Source organism: Megalopta genalis, chromosome 4 (assembly GCF_051020955.1).
Source record: "Megalopta genalis isolate 19385.01 chromosome 4, iyMegGena1_principal, whole genome shotgun sequence".
In the NCBI taxonomy this organism is placed as follows: Eukaryota; Metazoa; Arthropoda; class Insecta; order Hymenoptera; family Halictidae; genus Megalopta; species Megalopta genalis.
The window spans coordinates 22052323-22076943 of NC_135016.1; the positions used below are offsets into that span (position 1 = coordinate 22052323).

Below are 24621 nucleotides of genomic sequence, written 5' to 3' on the forward strand. Positions count from 1 at the left end.
ATTATTGTTATTATTTCTGTTATTGTTACCAATATTATTACTATTACCATTATTATCATTATTATTATTATTTTCGGGGATTTTGTTGAAGATTTTTCCCTGCTACAAAAACTATTTCTATTATTGTTGTCATTATTATTATTGTTATCAATATTATTATTATTATCATCATTATTATCATTATTATTATCATTATTATTATTTTCGGAGAGCTTGTTGAAGATTTCTCCCTGCTATAAAAACTATTTCTATTATTGTTATCATTATTATTATTATTATTATTATTATTATCATCATTATTATCATTTTTATTATTTTCGGAGATCTTGTTGAAGATTTCTCCCCGCCATAAAAACCAAACAAATTATTATTATTATTATTATTACTATTATTATATATCTTACAGAATTTTATTAATTGGAAGCTAAACGTCAATACCAGAAAATGACAAATAAATAGTTCAACCTCTCCGCTCTATCCGTTGCCAACACATTGAGCAGCGATCTCGTAGCATTGTTACAAAATTTCAAGAACAATCGAATTTTCATTCGGACGAACATCCGACTCTTGTTTCCCGATATTAGCTGAAACTCGCGTCCACGCCCGTGTTAATTGATTCCGCGCGCTCGTCTTCTTCGGGCCGGCGACGGTGTTTACTCTGGCCGGTTAGTAAACATTTCCCACCGCGGGTGTATATTTAGATTGTCAGTGGTGATTCTGTCGCAAGGACCCATGGCGTCATCGAATAGTAGTGTTCCAATATCTGGCACATAGCAGAGCCGCCGCCGCCGCTGCCGCTGCCACCGCCGCCGCCGCCGTCGCTGCCGCTTCGCGCGGAGATATAAATTTCGCTATTATAAGAATGTTCGCCGCCGAAAGCGGTGTCTGGAATTCTGCGCGCGAGAAATATCGCGACGCCTAGGATAGGCGTGTCGCGTCGAGTCGGGTCGCGTCGCCGCGCGGGGAACGTGTGTGTTTATGTAAATTCGCGTGTTTACAAACCGATTCACGAAAATAAACTTCGGACGGAATTTCGGCCGACGGGGGAAACACCGGGGTAGAGAAACTGCGCTTTTATTTTCTAGTTCCCGTTGCTTTTAGTGTGATTCGCGAACGTATTCGCTCGTGTCTCGCGCGTGACATGGTGAAATATAAAAATTCCTGGTTGCATCGAGAACACCGTAGTCGAACTCAGGGGGAAATTGGAGAGTCTCGGAACGTGGCGGATATTTCGAATATTTTATTTCGTGGCCGATAGGTTTTTTTTTAGGGGGGGTACTGGACTATTTAAAAGCTCGTCGTGCGTGCTCTCTAAATTTTAAACACACCGTAACAAGTATGTTAAACAATTTTAAACGATAATAATAATAATAATAATAAGGTACGAAGGTTCACGATTTTTCAAGAAATTCGATCTTGCGATCTTTGATGATCTTTCGATTTCATTCGAGCAGATTTTCCTTTTATTTAACGGTTGAAACAATAGTTATAACGGCATATATATATATTTAGTTCGCATTTCGTGCAACTAACTAATTTCTTGCAATTTTTATCTTGCATACAAAATTAGCAGCTCATCGATAATTATTGTTTTGCCGTTAATATCATATATATTATAAAATTATATATATTAACTATACTGCTCACTATATAATATAGTTAATATATAATATATAATATAATATAATAATATATAATATAGTTAATATATATTATTTTATAATATATATATAACGGTATATAACGGCAAAACAATAGTTATCGATGAGCTGCTAATTTTGTATGCAAGATAAAAATTGCAAGAAATTAGTTAGTTGTTATATATATATATTATAAAATTATATTATATATATAACGGTATATAACGGCAAAACAATAGTTATCGGTGAGCTGCTAATTTTGTATGCAAGATAAAAATGGCAAGAAATTAGTTATATATTATAATTATATATATAATTAATACTATAAAAATACTATAATATTATAATTATATATACATAATTATAATATATAACTAATTTCAATCTGAGCGTCAATTAGGGAGACATTACTGTATTTTCAGCGTCGACTGCAAGGTACCAAAGTCAACGTTTCTTCAATCCTGCGATCGTTCGAACAAGTCGACGACCATAAAATTTCGTCGGCCTTGCCACGCATTTGCCTACTTCGGAAATGCATAGAACCCGGCGTCCAGCTTTCATAAAATCGGAATGGCACGTCAATGATCTGGAGATGTCGCGCGTACGCCATTAATAGTGACTCCCGTGTCATTTCCACGACTGCTGTACGCTGATGGAATGTTTCGCGTGGGCGTCCCATTTAAATGAGACCAGACATCTCCCGAGCCGCCGCGCGCGTCTGTTTCAAGCATTAGACAACGGAGAGCAGATTATTTGTGCGGCGACCCGTTACCAGCAGATCTTCTTCGTCGAAGCGACGCGCTCTCTCTGCTTCTCCCTTCGGCTCCTGTTTCTTCCACGGGCTACTTTTCATTCGGAGAAACGCGCCGCGAACTTCCCGCCACCTCCGCGCGAACTTTCCTCGCGGTCGGCGCATAATCCGCTTACTAATAATAACTTGGTGACCATTTACTGTGTGCCTTTGGCTTGTTCTCGGTCGTAATTAGCTTCGTATCGTATTGATAATATAAGATATATTCAATTTTTTCTTTGCTTGTTTATTTTCGAATGAATTCTTTCAGTCTTTCTGTATTTATTTATTAAGTAATTAACTATTTAGTTATTTATTATTTACTGTTCTAGTTCTTTATTGTTCTTATTATTCTTGGTTATTTATTCTGTATTTATTATTAACTAAATCGTGTAAAACAGTGTAAAAAAGTGGAAACTACGAAAAAATGTTTGAACATCCGTTTCATCTATCGCCACGATTCAAATGTTATCAAAGCAGTCTAATTAAATTTTAGCGCACTTATCGTTCCATTGATTTTTGTCTTAACACATTGACGGGCAAACATCTCGAAAGTTTCATGAAATTGAAGTATTTCATTCAGCGAAATATTAATATTGTATAATCGAAATGTATAAAAATTGTACAACAAATTTACATGGTACTTAATCGAATTAAGCAATTATAATTGCCTGACGAAGAAATTAATTTTCGAAAATGAAATTTTAAATAACTCTGTTTACCCACACGTGTGGGTGTCGTTGCGGTCAAAGTATTAGTAGCGTAATTATAATACACTTTTTTAATACTGCAATTTAATCTTGTTAATAATATAAACAGGATAAATTTGGTTAATAATATAATTACGACGCATTCGTCAAAAGGTTACACTGCATCGATTTATACAGGGTGTCCAAAAATTATGGTATTTCCGGGAAATGAGGAGTTCCCGAGGTCATTCGAAGCAACTTTTTCCTTTGCAAAAAATTTTTCCGAAGCATCGCTTACGAGTTATTGGCGAAAAACAATGACAAATGAGGGGCGAGCTCGGCTTGCGCTAAGCGGCCCAGCCAACGAGCGCGCGTAGTCCAGTTCCGCTCATTGACTCGGTCGCCTCGCGCCAGCCGTGCTCGCCTCTCATTGGTCACTGTTTTCCGTCAATAACTCGTAAACGACGCCTCGGAGAACATTTTTGTAAAGGAAAAAGTTGCTTCGAATGACCTCGGTAATCTCTAATTTCCCGTAAAGTACCATAATTTGGGACACCCCATAATTCGAATTTTCGCGACTAAACATGCAAATGGAAATCAACCGTGACCGCAAACAACGAGTCGCGTCCAACGAGACGACACGCACCTTTTCGTATTTTATCGTCGATTCGAAGCCGGCGCGTATTGCGAGAAACAATGTTCCCCGGCGCTATCTCGATCAGCGGTTCTTCCGTGAAGCCGCGCGTCTCTTCGCGATTGAATCGCGAAACACGCTCCGGCCTCTGCTTTACGAGGCCTCGTTGCCATATTGTTTATTCCGCGGATAGCCGATGAAGGGCCGAGATTCGACGCGCTTTTGTCGTCGCCGGGTCGTAATAGCTTTTTCTCGGCCGATCGAAGGGAGCGGCGGGATCGTTTTTTCGGTGCCGTCCATTCGGCATTCGCGATAGCTTTGTTTGACTTCGAGCCTTAAAAAGAGACAAAGCAGTCGATTCTAAAAATAATATGCCAGCTTCTGGCGTGTATTCAACCGCGACCGCCTATCGAGCCCGCCGAACACGGGAGTCGATAAAATAGTTGCGCGGATTACGAGAAATATCCGGCGGCCTTCCCAGTCCATTCGACGCGGACTTTCGACAGCTCGAAACGTTGATAAAAAGCACTATTCGACGGTCGAAACGTTCTCGTAAACGATAATACGTTCTTATAGTAGTCGAAGAATACAGTAATGTCTCCCTTACTGACGCTCAGGTTGTACAGTAATGTCTCTCTAATTGACGCCTAGAATGACCACAAAGATGGACAATATGGGAAGAAGAGATACGATTATTCGAGCCTTGCAGCTCGTTTTTATAGTTCTTGACAGTCGGTAACTATAAAAACGAGCCGCAAGGTTATTATCTCCTCTTCCGAAATTGTCTATTTTTGTGCGCAATCTGAGCGCGAATTGGGGAGAAATTACTGTAACGAAATTCTCCACAATTGTCGTGCAGCTTATAAATCAAGCGCACAAAAATGGACAATTTGGGAAGAGAAGACACGATTATTCGAGCCTTGCAGCTGGTTTTTATAGTTCTTGACAGTCGGTAACTATAAAAACGAGCCGCAAGGTTATTATCTCCTCTTCCGAAATTGTCTATTTTTGTGCGCAATCTGAGCGCGAATTGGGGAGAAATTACTGTAATGAGATTCTCCACAATTGTCGTTCAGCTTATAAATCGAGCGCACAAGAATGGACAATTTGGGTAGAGGAGATACGATTATTCGAGCCTTGCGGTTTATTTTTACAGTTATGAATTGTCCACAATTATAAAAACGAGCCGCAAGGCTCGAATAATCGTATCTTCTCTTCCCAAATTATTATCCATTTTAGTGGACCATCTGAGCGTCAGTAAGGGAGACATTATTGTATACAGAAATGGACAATTTGGGAAGAAGAGATACGATTATTCGAGCCTTGCGGTTTATTTTTATAGTTATGAATTGTCCACAATTACAAAAACGAGCCGCAAGGCTCGAATAATCGTATCTTCTTTTCCCAAATTATTATCCATTTTAGTGGACCATCTGAGCGTCAGTAAGGGAGACATTATTGTATACAGAAATGGACAATTTGGGAAGAGGAGATACGATTATTCGAACCTTGCAACTCGTTCTTATAGTTGTTGACAATCGATAACCATAAAAAAAGTGAGCAACAAGGCTCGAACAATCGTATCTTCTCTTCCGAAATTGTCCATTTTTGTGGACCATCCGAGCGTCAATTAGAGAGACATGACTGTAATTTCGAGGCGATGTTCGATGGTCTCCGCTCTGCTCGTATTCGAGCGTTAACATCTTCAAGGTGTCCGATAAGCGGAGGCTTGAAATTTTTTGCCGGATTCTAGTTTCAAGCCGCTTATAAACAATCTAAACGCGTCCGCCTGTACTTCGTTCCCGAAGCAACAACTCTATTTATAGCTCGATAATTTTGGTTGGCACGCGACACCCAAACTGTGCACGCAAGATTCAAACGTTCGCGGAATAATTCATTGACCATTAACGTTATACGCTGACCGTGGACTTGGCAAGCTGTCGTATCGGCTGAAAAGAGAGAGAGAGAGATAGAAGAGCGCGAGAGGTATAAGAGCGCGAGTAAGAAAGCTCGAGAGAGATAGAGCGCGAGTAAGAGAGCGCGAATAAGAGAGCGCGCGAGAGAGAGAGCGCGAATAAGAGAACGCGAGAGAGAGAGAGAGCGCGAGAGAGAGAGAGCGCGAGTAAGGGAGCGCGAGTATGAGAGCGCTAGTAAGAGAGCGCGAGAGAGAGAGAGCGCGAGAGAGAGAGCGGGAGAGAGAGAGAGAGAGCGCCCGAGAGAGAGAGCGGGAGAGAGAGAGAGAGAGAGCGCGAGTAAGAGAGCGCGCGAGAGAGAGAGAGAGCGCGAGAGAGAGAGAAAGAGAGAGAGAGTAAACGAAAATCGCGAATCTCGTCTCCGTTCCTGTATCTCTATACGTATTCTATTCGAGCGTTTTACGAGCCATTGCACAGTTTATTCGAATATTATACTATTCGTGGCGGCGTATCGCTGACAAAAATTTCAACGAACGGCCAAGGAGAGAACTATAAATGCGATTTTTATAGGAGTCGCGTTAAAGTCCGCGGTATGTTTTATTCATAACGAAAGAAGAAACATTAGAATTCTCAGCGCATAGTTTTCTCGCGAGAAAAAAATAAGAGTCTCGTAAATAACACCGCGCGCGCGCGTTCCCCAGCCCGCGTTCATCCTAAAGTAACCCTAAAGGGTTAAAAGATCCATTAGCGCTCCCGGTGTCCCATTTTAGTGATACTCTTCCGCTAGAACGTTATCACCATTATTAGCACCGCGAGAAATATCATTGTCTACGTAAGCGCTCACGCCTTCGGCCGTTCTATTTTTATCAATCCATTATATTTATTTCTCGCCACTATTATCTGCGGATCCAAAAATAAATAGAGCAGAGCGAATACCGTGCACCGGTTGCAAAATATTAATAGTCTGCTGTTTTCGTTTATCGTCGGCGCCGTTTGGAAGTTTTTTAAGAAACGCCATTGCTTTCTGCAGATCTTCTACGCGATAAAAAAGGAATTATTTATTGGTATGTCTTGAAACGTAGTCGGCTAAAAAGGTGATATTCTTCGTAGTTTAACACGTTCTTCCGATGAAATTCGATTTGGATAGTTTAAGTAGCTCAAAAATTAGATATACTATATTTAATGAAATATTATAAATCGGAATTGTGCATTCGTTGACAATGAAATTTCATCTGAAACGCTCTCACCAATATCGCTGTAACTTCGACGTAAATGGATATTTTCTATTTTAAAAAATGCTTGCATATTCTTTGAACGTCGCTTAACAATCGTGTCAGGTACGAAAATGTTAATACTCGACGCTTTGGTTCGAAAAAAATTCCCGAAAATTGTTTATTCGAACGCGAAAAGTCGAGTTCGATGCTCCGAATATCAGCGCTGTAACATCAACGAAAACGATTATAATTCCAAAAAACAAAGATCGCACTACATTTTATAAATATTGAACAACAAGCGTGCGAAGTTTTAATTCAACTGAGATATTTTAAGTATCTTAAACATTAGATATACTATATTTAATTAAATATTATGAGTCGGAATTGCATTCGTTGGCAATGAAATTTTATCTGAAACGCTCTCACCAATATCGATGTAACTTGAACAAAAGTGGATATTCTCCATCTTAAAAAATGCTTTCATATTCTTCGAACGTCGCTTAACAATCGTGCCGAGTACAAAAATACTAATACTCGACGCTTACGTTTAAAAAAAATTCTCGAAAATTGTTTATCCTTACGCGAGAAATCTACTACGATGCTCCGATTATAATTCCAAAAAAAAAACAGAGATCGCACTACATTTTGCAAATATTGATCAACAAGCGTGCGAAGTTTCAATTTATTCCACTGGGGATGCTTTCCTCCCGCAAAATTCCGAAGAGTGTACTCGCAATCGGCGCGCCGAACATCTGAAATCCCTCGCGACGGAAAACGAGAAGGTGCAAGATATCGATGTAAACAGGCAAGATCTGCGATGCGGCGTGGCTCGAGTATCGCGAGTAGGCGTCGTTCGACGTTAGAAGCGGGCCGAGAAAATTTTCCGAGCTGCTTGGAAAGTTACCAAGCCGCGCGGGAAAGCGGCTCGTTGAAATATGTTGTATACGTGTGTACAACGGCCGGCTCTGATGCTTGGCGCCTACCTCATCCTATCCCGCGTTCGTTTATTGTGCTTGTTACGCGGTCGCTCGTACGTATGGCTATCCGCGGCATTACTATTCTTGGCACGGATCGAATCAGCCGGTCTTATATGCGTGCCACTCCGTCGCGATCTATGTATGCACGCACGTATACGTATGTATGTGTGTATATGTGTATACAGGGTGTCCCGAAAATGTCTCGCAACAGGGAAATGTGGGATAGCCGAGGTCGTTCTAAGTAACTTTTTCCTTCGCGAAAATGCAATCCGCGGCTTTGTTTACGAGTTATTAACGAAAAACACCGACCAATGAGAGGCCAGATTAGCTGGCGCGAGACGGCCGAGCCAATGAGTTGTCAACGAAAAACTGTGCCAGTCCTACGCCTGTGTAATTTATCGCTACGTCGATGCTAAAGGTCGAAACCTTACGCCGCTGATAATTGCTATCCTCCCGATAGCAATTTTATTTCCGATTTGCGAATGACAAACATTTTGCCTCGAATTGCAGGACCTGTACTTTATTTTGCTTTCTGCATAGACGCTCGGTTTCTTTATAATTGCATATCGCTTTCGCAGATGAAAATTTGGTTACGTCGAAGGTCCTCGCGGTCAAGTGTGACTGCTATAATCGTGCGTTCGAAATAGACCGTTATAAATTGTTTTATATGTATTTTATAGTTTTAGTACATTCTATACATTTTATACAGGGTGTCTAAAAATGTCTCGCAATCCGGAAGTGAAGGATTCCTCGGATCATTCGAAGTAACTTTTTCCTTAGCGAAAACGTAATCCGCGGCTTTGTTTACGAGTTATTGACGAAAAACAGTGACCAATAAGGCGCGAGCTCGAGTAGACGCGAGCCGGCCGAGCCAATGAGCGCGCGATGCCCGGTTCCACTCATTGGCTCGGCTGTCTCGCGCCAGCGGAACTGGGCTTTCTGCGCTCATGGCTCGGCCCTCTCGCGCCGGCGGAACTGGGCTTCGCGCGCTCATTGGCTCGGCCGGCTCGTGCCTACTCGAGCTCTCGCGTCTTATTGGTCAGAGTTTTTCGTTAATAACTCGTAAACGAAGCCGCGGATCGCATTTTCGCCAAGGACAAACTTACTTCAAATTACCTCGGGAACCTCCCGTTCTCGGATTGCGAGACATTTTTGGGACACCCTGTATATATATGTATATACGTATATGTATGTGTGTTCGGACAGGTTGAAAAAAGAGGGACGCCTCTAGAAAGAAAACGAGGCGGCGTGAAGCGGTGCACGCGGCGGATGATTCACGGAAAGCGCCGCGTTTCTTCTGCCTTGTTGTCACTTGTCCAGCTTTCCGTCGTTTCATTGTTGTGCGTCCGCTCGTCCCCGTCGTCCCGCCGCCGAGCGGATGATCCCCATACGCAGAATTTTACAAATTGGCAGCAATTTGTTAGGACGTGATACCCGTGCCATTACTCATTCCGCGGCGTTTATTCTTGGCGATTTCGGCAATCCTCGTGTGCAACAGCCCGCTCGCCTACCGACGAATCCGTGCGATATATGTATGTACGTACGCTCGAACAGCGAGAGATACAGACTCGTCGTCGAGAGCTTCCTAGTCGTTCGATGCACGTCCGCCGCTTCGTTTTCTTCTGGAGCGAAGACGAACGATTCTTTTCCAAAATTGAAACTCGCGTGGGTGAAACGTTGGTGGGAGAGAAAGATCTAGGAATTGAAGAAGGAAACTGTCGAAACTATGATATACAGTAATGTCTCTCTAATTTGCGCTCAGATTGTCCACAAAAGTGGACAATTTTGGAAGAGGAGATACTATTATTCGAGCCTTGTGACTCGTTTTTTATAATATATGTATTTAATATATATATTATAAATAAAATATAATAATATATTATATAATATTATATATATAATTATTATATTATTATTATATTAATATAATATTATATATATAATTATTATATTATTATTATATTAATATAATATTTTATAATATTATATATATAATTATTATATTATTATTATATTAATATAATATTATATAATATTATATATATAATTATTATATTATTATTATATTAATATAATAAAATATATATAATAATATATATATTTTTAACAACTATAAAAACGAGCTGCAAGACTCGAATAATCGAATCTCCACTTCCCAAATTTTCCATTTTTGTGCGCAATCTGAGCGTCAGTTAAGGAGACATTACTGTAGCTGGCTGGTGCAACGTCATCGATCGTTATGCAAAAGCGAAAGACTCGTAAATGTCGAATGATCGTTATTGGCATTCACGATTTAGCGGCCGCTGGCAAAACAGCTGCGCCATGGCATAAACTGACGTCAACAGCCGCTGGTATGTGCATCGTGCACGGTGTATTCGGGAAAAGTCGCTACGCGAGGAGTGGGGACAGGAGCGGCGCATGCGCGAGAGCCTCGCGCAGCGGCGTGGCGCGTCTACAGAGTGGCACATATTATTATATTGTATGATACTTGCAGCTCTGCGTCGCCGTCGTAGTTCAAAATTACAATGCTCACCCGATAGACGCGCCGCGCCGCTGCGTGGGACTCCCTCCACATGCGTCGCGCCGCCCCCACTCCTTGCGTAGCAATTTTTCCTGAATACTCTAATCACGCGCCATTCGGTGGTACAAACTACCAGTTATTTTCGAGTCGACTGTGGACGAGTGCGAGATCGTAATTTACTTTGATAGCACACTGATAAACCTAAGATTTCAGTATTTGTGAAGTTAACTGAGAATCGATTGTGCCGATTTGCAGACTGTAATTTAATTAGAATTTTGTTTCTTTTCTGTAAAATAGCAGTTTAATCGAGGATAAAATTTTGGCTTCCCGTGAAGGTTTCCCATATATTTATGTGGGAAATATATGTTTTTATAGTTATAGAACTTTAACTATAGAACTATAGAACTATAGAACTATAGAACTATAGAACTACAGAACTATATAACTATAGAACTATAACTATAGAACTATAGAACTATAACTATAGAATTATAGAACTATAACTATAGAACTATATAACTATAACTATAGAATTATAGAACTATAACTATAGAACTATATAACTATAACTATAGAATTATAGAACTATAACTATAGAACTATATAACTATAACTATAGAATTATAGAACTATAGAACTATAACTATAGAACTATAGAACTATAACTATAGAACTATAGAACTATAACTATATAACTATAACTATAGAATTATAGAACTATATAACTACAAATATAGAACTATAACTATAGAACTATAGAACTATAACTATAAAATTATAGAACTATAACTATAGAACTATAGAATTATAGAACTATAACCGTAGAACTATATAACCATAACTATAGAACTATAAAACTTTAAAATATTAATCTAAAACTATAGAACTACAGAAACTGTAGAACTATAAACTACAAAAATAATAATCGTATCTCCTTTTCGCACATCGTCAATTTACGTTCCCAATTCCGAGGCTCAATCAGGGAGAATTTATTCTACCGTCAATTTCGCGAAATATCCTAGCACCGGAGACAGGCAGAACGTAATCTGATTAATGATTAACTATTAGAGCTCATTAATTGTTACAACTGATTCGTAATAGCTAACGAGCGATAAGATAACGAGCGAATCAGATCACGTTCTGCGCGATTCCTCTCTGCCCAATTATTATGAATTTAGTTATAATGACCAGCGAGTTATAATCGAGTAAATCGGATTACTTTTTGAATTCAACGATTCCCATTGTACATCCACGATGTCTCGACGATCCGCTCGTGTACGTACGCCGGATTCGCTCCCCTAACTATACTACTATATATACATGTGTGTATACATATACGTATGTACATATGTATGTATACATATACATGTGTATATACATATACGTATGTACATGTGTATGTATACATATACATGTGTGTACACATATACGTATGTACATATGTATGTATACATATACATGTGTGTATACATATACGTATGTACATATGTAGGTATATTCTGCAGTTTGCATTGCGGAGAACGAACGCGCGCGAACTATGGCCAACTGTTAACACGTTGCTCGACACCTTCGCCGCGAGCAAAACAACACCAACCACTTGTCTGGGTTATTCGTGAGATGATGACTTGTTCTCACCTCGTCTGCGATTGCGGCGACTAGAGCCCTTCCACTCTGCCAAGCATTTGCTTGTTTCGTTGTCGGGGGACCGCGAAAAGCGACGCGGTCTTTCTAATTTTCTCGGGCAACTTCTGCCACCGTCGCTGTCGCCTCCGCGATGTTCGTTCTTGGACTATTTTCCTGGCTACGGTAATGTCTCCCTTACTGACGCTCGGATTGTCCACAAAAATTGGACAATTTGGGAAGAGGAGATACGATTGCCTTGCAGCTCGTTTTCATAGTTGTTGATAATTCGTAACTATAAAACGAGGCGCAAGGCTCAAATTAATCGTATCTGCTCTTCCCGAATTGTCCATTTTTATGCGCAATCTAAGCGTCAATAAGGGAGACATTACTGTATAAGCTTCCAAATCTCGGACGAGATTGTTTCGCTATACAGTAAAGTGAATGTACTTAATCGTAAAATCGTAATAGTAATTCATGGGTTATTTATACATTTCTATTACACGTTTCTAAGAATAATAGAATACATGCACACGCTTCGATATTGTGTTCAACAAGGAAAACAGAGACATGGTGGTTGGTAGAAACAGTTTTAAGCTACTACAGTAATGTCTCCCTTACTGACGCTCGGATTGTCCACAAAATTGGACAATTTGGGAAGAGGAGATACGATTATTCGAGCCTTAAGTTTCGTTTTTATAGTTCCTGACAGTTGGTAACTATAAAAACGAGCCGCAAGGTTATCGTCTCCTCTTCCAAAATTGTCTATTTTTGAGCGCAATCTGAGCGCGAATTGGGGAGAAATTACTGTAACGAAATTCTCCACAATTGTCGTTCAGCTCATAAATCGAGCGCACAAAAATGGACAATTTGGGAAGTGGAGATACTATTATTTGAGCCTTGCAGCTCGTTTTTATAGTTCTTGACAGTCGGTAACTATAAAAACGAGCCGCAAGGTTATCGTCTCCTGTTCCGAAATTGTCTATTTTTGTGCGCAATCTGAGCGCGAATTGGGGAGAAATTACTGTAACGAAATTCTCCACAATTGTCGTGCAGCTTATAAATCAAGCGCACAAAAATGGACAATTTGGGAAGAGAAGACACGATTATTCGAGCCTTGCTGCTCGTTTTTATAGTTCTTGACAGTCGGTAACTATAAAAACGAGCCGCAAGGTTATCGTCTCCTCTTCCGAAATTGCCTATTTTTGTGCGCAATCTGAGCGCGAATTGGGGAGAAATTACTGTAACGAAATTCTCCACAATTGTCGTCCAGCTTATAAATCGAGCGCACAAAAATGGATAAAAATGGACGCGAGGCGGCCGAGCCAACGAGCGCGCGAAGCCCAGCTCCGCTCATTGGCTCGGCCGTCTCGCGCCAGCGGATCTCGCCTCTCATTGGTCACTGATATTCGTCGATAACTCGTAAACGAAGCCGCGGTTTGCATTTTCGCTAAGGAGAAAGTTGCTTCAAATGATCTCAGGAATCCCTCCATTTCCGGATTACGAGACATTTTTGAGACACCCTGTAGACTGCTCTCTAAACGTTTAGGCGCCATTTGTCACGCCGGCGAGACCGGTGCACGGCGAGCAGCCCGATTTCCCGTAAAATCAGATTTTTCAGGAAAGAAAACTCGGCTTCTCCTCCGACCAGCTGGGAATTTTTATCTTGGCCATTTCTCAGCTAAGTGGATTAGACGAAACCGTCGTGGGCGGACTCGGCCGCTAGAAACGACGGAGAGCCCGGATCGTTAAGGATTTAGTTGCAAACGAGTTTCAATTCGTTATCGGAAATTGTTAGACGGTTGCTGCTACGTTTGAGACATCTTGTTAATATACCGGGTGGTTGAATCGACCGCGCATCGGTCGGCGACGCAGCAACCCGACAGGATGCAGGATCAATCGCGGCTGTGTCTCGCGTTATCGAGTATCTTTTCTTTATCCCATCTTTCAAGTAAATTCTTCTTCATCCGCTCTTTCGAGTAATTTCTTCTTTATCCTCTCTTTTTCGAGTAATTTCTTCTTTCGCAAACTATTGGGTTGGCAACTAAGTAATTGCCGATTTCAGTTATAGATGTCTCTCACTCCCATTTTTATGATATCCGTAAATATAAAAATTATTATCAAAATATAAAAATATAATATATTATAATATATATTTATATAATACATAATATATAATATAATATATATATATAATATATAATATTATAATATATATATATATATATATATATATATATATATATATATATATATATATATATAATACATAATATATAATATTATAAAAATATAATATAATATATATAATATATTATATAATATTATAAAAATATAAAATTATTATTATTATTACGTTATTTTTTATTATCCGTGAACGTTAACAACTGGACAAATTGAATGCAGCGGTCAAGGAAAAGCGACCAGAATTGGTCGATCGTAAAGGTGTCATTTTCCAGCAGAACAATGCTAGGCCGCACGCGTCTTTGTCCACTCGGCAAAAATTGATGGATATTGGTTGGGAATTGATGTTACACCCACCATATAGCCCCGATCTCGCACCATCGGATTACCACTTATTTCGATTCCTGGACAATTCCCTTCGTGGTAAAACTTTTAACGACGATGACGCTGTAAAATCTCACTTAACTCAGTTTTTGGCCGAAAAGGATCAGACTTTCTACGAGCGTGGAATTTTCAAGTTGTCGGAGAGATGGCAAAAGGTCATCGAACAAAACGGAAAATACATTACAGATTAAACTTCGTTCCAAGTAAAAAGAAATTTTCTCTTTCATTGAACAAATCGGCAATTACTTAGTTGCCAACCCAATAATTTTCTCAAATAACCAGACCGCCGCGCGTCCCGGATAAAAGAGACGCGAACAAACGGAAGTTTCCGATGACCCGACGACGAGAGAGAGAAAAAAGGAATAAAAAAAAACGGCTGTTCTCACTAAGATTGTTCCACTTCTCGGTGTCAATGGATCGCGCCACAAAGGAATCACTTCCTTCGGCGAGCACAGTTTCTGTCCCGGCTTCTCATTTGTATTCAGCGCCAGTGGTCATCGACGTCCAATGCCAATGTGGCATCTGTGTGATACTCGAATCGGTCGTCGTGTTTCCCCGGAGACGCACACAGTGCATCCGAGAAGGCCGTGGCATCTAAATCGTGTGTCTCGGAGCGATGTCGCGCAACATCTTCGTCGATCCTGATAACACGCGTCCGTTGCGGCGGCGGCGGCGGTGCCTGTGAAGACGATCGCGATAAAACGTGTGCGAACAAAAAAAAAAATTGTGTGAACGGGTCGGAAGTACAAATATTTATTTCCTGTTTTGTTTGAGAACGATCACGGCTCGGAGACGTTACGCGGAGATTTACAGTAATTTCTTTCTAATTCGCGGTCTGATTGCGCACGAAAGTGGACAATTTTGGAAATGAGGAGTTATTATTTATAATAGTTGGAAAAGAAGAGGAGTTATTATTTGTATTAGTTGAGAAATGAGGAGTTATTATTTATATTAGTTGAGAAAAGAGGAGTTATTATTTATATTAAATATAAATAAAATAATAATAATAATAAATATAAATAAAAAAGTGTAATTATTATTTATATTAGTTGAGAAAAGAGGAGTTATTATTTATATTGGTTGAAAAAAGAGGAGTTATTATTTATATTAATTGAAAAAAGGGGAGTTATTATTTATATTAATTGAAAAAGAAGAGTTATTAATTATATTAATTGAAATAAGAGAAGTTATTATTTATATTAATTGAAAAAGAAGAGTTATTAATTATATTAATTGAAATAAGAGAAGTTATTATTTATAATAATTGAAAAAAGAGGAGTTATTATTTACATTAATTGAAAAAAGAGGAGTTATTATTTACAATAACTTATTCGAGCCTTCAGACTCATTTCTCACTTACCGACAGTCAACAATTATAAAAACAAGCCGCAAGGCTCCAATAATAATATCTCCTCTTCCAAAATCGTCCATTTTTATGCCCAATCGAAGCGCGAATTAGGGAGAAATTACTGTATTTTTATTTAGAGATCGAAGCGTTATGTGATCGAGTGGAATCGGTCGAATAAAAAAAGAAAGCCAGGAAGCGCGAAAGAAATGCGGGAGGGGGGCGAGAGAACTATAAATCCCGCGTTCGTCGACGCTCGTAAGCTCGACGGAATCTGCGAAATCGTGAGAGAGCTCCAACGTTCGTTTCGTTTAATTAATTTAAGACCGGGTCAGCGTCGACCGCGCCTCGGCAGCGAACGCGTCAAATGGTCCGTGTTGTACGCACGAGTGCACGGTTTCGTGCACTCGGCGCAATTAATATCGCGCGTGGTACGCTAATTTAGACGGAGCGCTTTTCGCGGCTACTTCCGCTGGCATCGATACGTTGTTTTTCGACGATTTTCCGAGCAACCGCGATAGGCGTTTAGAAACCCACCGCAAAGTATGTACAGTAAATTTTTCCCACGTTTTTCTCTCAGCTTGAAAACAAAAATGGACAATTTGGGAAGACGAGATACGATTGTTCGAGCCTAGCGACGCGTTTTTCTAGTCGCCGATTGTCAACAAGTATGAAAACGAGGTGCAAGACTGGAATAATCGTACTTTCGCTTCCCAGTAGACCCGGGCTTCGGTAAAAAGGTGCCCGGTTCCAGAATTTGCATTCTAAAATTGTTGGAATTATAATGAATCTTTCATAAAAAATTTTCGGATAAATTAGTCGCCGTATTTCTATCATGTCCTTTATCTTGATTAATAACGTTTCTATTTATTTATTTAATTATATATTATAATATATAATAATATATATTATATATATAAATATTATAATATATATTATAACACATATATAATAAAATATAATATTTATATATTTTTATTAATTTAATCGCATCTCCTCTTCCCAAATTGTCCATTTATTTGTTCACAAGCCGAAGGAAAATTAGGGAATAATTTACTGTGCATATCCCGCGTGAAATTTGCCAAACGATCAAAACAATTCGCGTGGGCGAGAGAACGCAGAACCGTTATGGAGATTCGCCTATCTACTTTTCTACGCATCGCGCACTTTACGAAGCGTTCCTTAACACGTTCCGTGCCAAGCTGTTTTTACACGATTCTTCGCACTGGCCATTTGATATTTCACTAAAACTTGATATATTACAATTATATATTGTAATTGTTAATTATCGTATATATATAATAATATTATATATTATATTATATTATAATAATATTATAATATTAATAATATTATATATTATATTATATTATTATAATATTATAATATTAATAATATTATATATTATATTATATTATTATAATATTATATAATATTCTATATTATTAATAATATTATTAATAATATATATATATATACGATAATTAATAATTACAATATATAATTGTAATATAATAAGTTTTAGTGGAATATCAAATCGCAATATATATATATAACAATGAAACAAACTTATTATGACTCCCATTCTTGTGGTGGAAATTAACGCTTCGGTTCTAAATTTCTTACAAACTATTTTTCTCAACGCATTAAATAAACACCTACGCATGTACCATCGACGGTGAGGGAGGGGGGGGGGGGGAGGTACACGTGGCAAGGAACGCGTTAAGGGAGCCGCGGTAGGTAATATTGCACGCTCGGCGACTTCATTAACGTCTGGAAAATATAGGAATCGCGCTTTCGGCGGACGGGAAGATAACTTCGGTCGTAACTTCGGTGGCTCGCGCGTTCGTAAAATACGGCCGGGTGTAATTTTTACGGAATACCGCAGTGTCCGAGATGCTTGTTCGTTAGCGTTTCCGTAGGCAGGTAGTTATCCGCGCGTTTTAAAACTGGTTCCGCCGCCGCCATTAGCATATAGGCGCGCCGCGCGGTTTACCAATCGTTTGAACGAGTGTACGAGTGAATTACGACGCGTCCGCCTGTTGTTTTACATTTTCAAAAAAATTCCGCGCGTCTCGAAGCCGGTCGGGCCGATTTCTATTACACACGGGAAGAGAAAAATTTATCGCCTGGAACAACCCGTTAGGGTCGCGAGAAGAAACGCGAACAGGCAGAAGGCCACCGTCTCGACTCCAATCGTTGTTACAGTGATGTCTCCCTGACTGACGCTTAGATCGTGCAGAACAATGGACAATTTGGGAACAGGAGATACGATTATTCGAGAATTTTCGAGGACTATAAAAACGAGCCGCAAGGCTCGACTAATCGTAGCTTCGCTTTCAAAATTGTTTCATCTCTGCGTGCGCGACATGTCTAGATCATTGACGTGCCATTCCGATTTTATGAGAACTGGACGCCGGATTCTATGCATTTTCGAAATAGGAAAAATTTCGTGGCAAAAGGGCGACGAAATTTTATAGTAGTCGATGCGTCGTCGACTTGTTCGAACGATCGCAGGATTGAAGAAACGTTGACTTTGGTACCTTGCAGTCGACGCTGAAAATACAGTAATGTCTCCCTAATTGACGCTCAGATTGCGCAGAAAAATGGAAAACTTGGGAAGAGGAGATACGATTGTATTCGATCCTTGCGGTTCATTTTTATAGTCACGAATTGTCAAGAATTATAAAAACGAGCCGCAGGGCTCGAACAATCGTATCTCCTCTTCTCGAATTGTCCATTTTTGTGCACGATCTGAGCGTCAGTTAGGGAGACATTACCGTACATTGCAGTGGATTTTGTCGAGAAAAGTCTAGAAATCGATGTCCTGAATCTGGAAATCTAATTAGAACAAGTGCTGAAGTCATTTGTTTTTGTCAGACCGTATAGTAATTTCTCCCTAATTCCCCAAAGGGAAATTTGGACAATTTTTTCAATACAGTTTGCACTATGTTTTTATAATCGTTGACAATCGGTAACTATAAAAACGAGTCGCAAGGCTCGCGTAATCGTAGCTTCTCTTCCAAAATTGTTTCATTTCTGTGTACAAGCTGAGCGCCAATTAGGGAGAATTTACTGTATAAAGTTACGTTTTCGAAATACAATAATGTCTCCCTAATTGACGCTCAGATTCTGCACAATAATGGATAATTTAAGAAAAGGAGATACGATTGTATTCGATCCTTGCAGTTCATTTTTATAGTCACGAATTGTCAAGAATTATAAAAACGAGCCGCAATGCTCGAACAATTGTATCTCCTCTTCTCGAATTGTCCATTTTTGTGCACGATCTGAGCGTCAGTCAGGGAGACATTACCGTACATTGCAGTGGATTTTGTCGAGAAAAGTCTAAAAATCGATGTCCTGAATCTGGGAATCTAATTAGAACAAGTGCTGAAGTCATTTGTTTTTGTCAGACCGTATAGTAATTTCTCCCTAATTCCCCAAAGGGAAATTTGGACAATTTTTTCAATACAGTTTGCACTATGTCTTTATAATCGTTGACAATCGGTAACTATAAAAACGAGGCTCGAATTCCCAAATTCCCAATTCCAAGTCTCCTCTTCCCAAATTGTCCATATTTGTATACAATCCGAGCGTCAATTAGGGAGACATTACTGTATTCCGTGCGCGAGAAGGCGCGTAAAATTGTAAAAAAACGCCTTCCTTTCAAGATCGCGGAACGGAACAACCGACTCCGTGAAATCAAGTTCGAAAACTCAAGTCAAGATTATCATTTATTCTCGTCCCAGCCACGTCGAATCGACGACTCGTGGCTCCGTCGCGCGAAACTCTGTGAAATCGATTCTCGGCGGCAAAGATCGTTCGACGCGCCGCAGTTCCATCGAACGTGAAAAGAACGATTGAAAATGTGCTTCATATGTTGCCTGTTGATTTCGATGTTCAATTACTTCATCGTCGCCGCGCCGGGAACACCGTGCGCGCCGATAACGGTGTGACGAGCGACGAACCTGTTCCCTAACCGTGCGACAATCTTCCCAGAAGACCTCACGAAATGATCCGTGGACGTTGACAGCCGCGCGTTCCGCCGAGTCCGCTCGAATCGGTCGAAGATATAGCGCGCGAGATTCTATTTTAACGAAGTGTCCGAGCAGCAGCGGCGGCGGCGGCGACCAAGATGGCGGCCGGAGGGCTCGCCGGAAGTCTCGGAATACTCGGCGACTCTCGTGGCTGCTCGCTGTGTTGAAGTGACTACTCGTAACCTCGTGTGAGAAGGCCCGGCCCGCGGTGCGGTCACGTGTTCCCGATCGGGCGCGTCCGACGAAATAGCGACGCGAAAATGTTGTTCCGGCGGCAGACCAGCGAACCGACCGGAAGCGTCGCGAAGACGCCCGGCACCGCGATGGCGCACAGTACCAGCTCGTCCGGCATCTTATCGAGTTGGTACTCGAAGATAACGACGAACGTGAAGAAGAGGCAACCGTTCAGTCCGAAATCTCTGTTGAAGAAGGCGTTGGTACTTGTCCTTGCTTTTTTCGTTCTCTATTCGCGGAATAGACCCCAGACTCCGGGCGAACGGTAGAAAAACGGACTTTTCGCGACGCAGGATCGCACACGATTTAACCAGTTAGCTGTGTCACGGCGAGTATACTCGTCGCGCGTAAGAAGCAGCGACCATTGGCTATTTAAATTGTAATTTTAAGGAAAACAAAAATATATTCTCAAATTTCGAGATGTTCAGAATATTTTCAGGCCAATCCTGCGCGAAGTTGTTTACATTGTTATAAAAATAAAATTAGGGAAGGATCACGGTATTGGTGTTCGACGTGCAAAGTGCTATTATATATTGTTCCTTGCTTTGCTAAATACCGCTCTCTCTCTACAGCAGCAATTTGAATTCTTAACTTTTATAAGTATTCGATTATCCCTGGGTTTTTCGTTTATAATAATATTATTATGTATTAATAGTATTAGTATATTAGTAATAAAATTGTTAATTTTATCGTATATATAATATAATAATATTATATATATATATATATATATATATATATAATAATATAATAATAATAATAATAATAATATAATAATAATAATAATAATAATATATATACATACATTATATACTATATATAATGTACTTATATTAATAGTATTAGTACACTAGTAATAAAATTGTTAATTTTATCAAATAAAACCGTCTTTTTGATCTAATATTTTAACAGCGACGCTTAATATATTTGACGAATATACTCGTCTTTGCTTGATTCTCGTGACACATGTAGGTGCGCGCTCCAAAAAGGAGGCGTCACAGCTAACTGGTTAACGAACTATTTTCATCGAGATTTTTTTTTTTTATAACGATAGTCTATTTTCGAAGTGATTATCGTTCGTTAATGTCACGTGTTTGCTTTTGTTTCAGCTGCCTGTCGTCGATCCCTTCCTGGAGAAAGTGTCGCTCTCTGATCTCAGTAAGTGTTACCATTTTTTTCTTTTTTCGTTATTTCGAATTATTATCGTCGGATCGATTTTTCTGGGTCGAAATATCGAGGTGAAACTTCTTGGCAGGCGATCGTAATTTACATTTTTTAATGCGTTCATCGTTAACATGTAGACGAAAGCAGGAAATCGAGCTGTTATACAGAGAAATGTGTTGCAAATTGTGAACAAGAATGGACAATTTGGGACAAGAGCATCGATATCAAATTAGCAATCGCCTAATTGCGATCTTTCCTGCATCGATATCAAATTAGCAATCGCCTAGTTGCAATCTTTCCTGCATCAATATCAAATTAGCAATCGCCTAGTTGCAATCTTTCCTGCATCGATATCAAATTAACAATCGCCTAGTTGCAACCTTTCCTGCATCGATATCAAATTAACAATCGCCTAATTACAATCTTTCCTGCATCGATATCAAATTAACAATCGCCTAGTTGCAATCTTTCCTGCATCGATATCAAATTAACAATCGCCTAATTACAATCTTTCCTGCATCGATATCAAATTAGCAATCGCCTAGTTGCAATCTTTCCTGCATCGATATCAAATTAGCAATCGCCTAGTTGCAATCTTTCCTGCATCGATATCAAATTAACAATCGCCTAATTACAATCTTTCCTGCATCGATATCAAATTAACAATCGCCTAGTTGCAATCTTTCTTGCATCGATGTCAAATTAGCAATCGCCTAGTTGCATTCTTTCCTGCATCGATATCAAATTAACAATCGCCTAATTACAATCTTTCCTGCATCGATATCAAATTAACAATCGCCTAATTACAATCTTTCCTGCATCGATATCAAATTAACAATCGCCTAATTACAATCTTTCCTGCATCGATATCAAATTAACAATCGCCTAATTACAATCTTTCCTGCATCGATATCAAATTAACAATCGCCTAGTTGCAATCTTTCTTGCATCGATGTCAAATTAGCAATCGCCTAGTTGCAATCTTTCCTGCATCGATGTCAAATTAACAATCGCCTAATTACAATCTTTCCTGCATCAATATCAAATTAGCAATCGCCTAAACCGAAAATCAAGCTTTCACTAAACAGCCGGGTGTCAGAAGTCGAATCCCAGAAGAGTCGATCGAACTGTACTTCTCGATAAGAGATAAGAATAAAACGAGAACGATATCACAATAACGCAACGGTAAGCGGGAACGATTTCTAATCTCGGACGGTAACTAATAACATTTATCTGGCGGTGCTTCCGCGCGCTCGATCAAATTTCTTCGGGCGAAGGGGCGCCGGGTTGGGTGCCGCGCTGGGTGACAATGTAGTAACGGATTGCTCTTTCGAATTCCCCCGGAGCAGCTTTTCTTCGGGCGCATTAGTTTCGCCGGGTCCTTCCGTCCCGTTCCATTTTCTTGCCGCTAGAAGAGAGACGAAGAGAGAGAGAGAGAGAGAGAGAGAGAGAGAGAGAGAGAGAGAGAGACGAAACGGCCGCGGATGATAAAACGCTTTCGCGAAAGCTTTCCCGGCGAAGGAGGTATAAAGCCGGGTAAATCGATGCAGCCCGGCAATGTATTTATAAATAAGTGCCGGTGCGTAAACGAAGGGGGTGCCGGTCGATTTAAGCTAACCTAGAGATCATCGGATTACCGTGCCCCGTCTGTAAACAAATCGTTTCATCCACGAGTCATTGCCTCGTTGGAAAATTAGCAATTGCAACGCAGTCCGCGCCCTGCTCTCCCGATTATGGCTGACGCGGGAATTTCTGCATCGATCCGGGCCAGGTTAAATGCGCCAGTCGTGTTTCGGTAAGCCCTCTCTCTCTCTCTCTCTCTCTCTCTCTCTCTCTCTCTCTCTCTCTCTCTCTCTCTCTCTCTCTCACTCTCTCAGCTACTTACGAACACATGTTCGGCGGCTCCGTTTACGGTTCTAGCCGAGTTAACACTTTGCGCTCGAGTGGTCACTCCGAGACACCGCTTGAAAATGTTTATATCGCATTTCAAAATAATTCTTACATAAAGAAAATTTAGATTTGAAACATTGTTGAAATTGTAATTAATATATTATAATTATAATTATTTATAATATATTAATTATAAGTTCAACAATTTTTCAAATCTAAGTTTTTGTATGTAAGAATTATTTCGGAATGTCACATAAACATTTTCTAGTGGTGCCTCGGGGTCACCAGTTGAGCGTAAAGTGTTAATTCGTTAACTTATGTAATTATAATTATTTATAATTATAATTATTATTATAAATAATTATTTATAATTATAATTATAAGTCGCAAGACTCAATTTCGCACGCATAAAATGCGCTCTGTCGTATAAAATAGAGACAGCGTGGGTCAGAAAAATTATTTTAGATTTCCAATTAAAATAGCTTCAACTGCAAAGGGTTAACCCTTTGCGCTCGACTGGTGACCCCAAGACACCACTAGAAAATGTTTATATCACATTCCAAAATAATTCTTACATAAAGAAAATTTAGATTTGAAAAATTGTTGAAAGTATAACTGTTGTATAAGTCGCAAGACCCAATATCATATAAAATATTTTCGTATAAAATAGAGACAGCGTGGGTCAGAAAAATCATTTTAGATTTCCAATTAAAATAGCTTCAATTGCAAAGGGTTAACCCTTTGCGCTCGACTGATGACCCCGAGGCATCACTAAAAAATGTTTATGTGACAATCCAAAATAATTCTTACATAAAGAAAATTTAGATTTGAGAAATTGTTAAAAGTATAACTGTTGTATAAGTCGCAAGACTCAATTTCGCACGCATAAAATGCGCTCTGTCGTATAAAATGGAGACAGCGCGGGTCAGAAAAATTATTGTAGATTTCCAGTTAAAATGGCTTCGAGTGCAAAGGGTTAAGGAACCTCGAACTATACTATACGCTGCCGAGCTTCGCTATCGCGCGCGCTTTCGCGTACAATTTTAAGCGGACGTTCGTGTCCTGCGGCAATTAAATCGTCCGTCCACCGTCCTCGATTTCAGTTCATTTTAACCCTTTGCACTCGGATGCCGCCGATACGCCGGCGCAATTCGCATTCGTGGCAAAAAGCGTGTGGCGTGTCTTTTTACTGTTTATTATTTTATTATGATTATATTCTCTATATATATTCTATTATATTATTATATTATTATTATCTCTATTTATTATTTTCCTTCGTACTGTAAGGCATGATTAAAAACACGAAATCTCTTTTGTTTATCAGTTCCTAGAAGATTTTCGAGCGGCGCAATGATTTTTCTTTCAATTCGACTCTGTATAAC

At 39.6% G+C, this 24621-nt stretch overlaps 1 protein-coding gene across 3 annotated transcripts in view; it reads left to right on the top strand.

Annotated features, from left to right (window-relative positions):
* Positions 1-24621, top strand: part of SNF4Agamma (SNF4/AMP-activated protein kinase gamma subunit) — a 260410-nt gene that overhangs the window by 207939 nt on the left and 27850 nt on the right. For all 3 annotated transcript variants that reach the window (XM_033467829.2, XM_033467828.2, XM_033467830.2), the window contains one exon: positions 21295-21343. In XM_033467829.2, coding sequence (XP_033323720.2) covers positions 21295-21343 — 49 coding nt within the window. The remainder of the gene's footprint in view (positions 1-21294; positions 21344-24621) is intronic.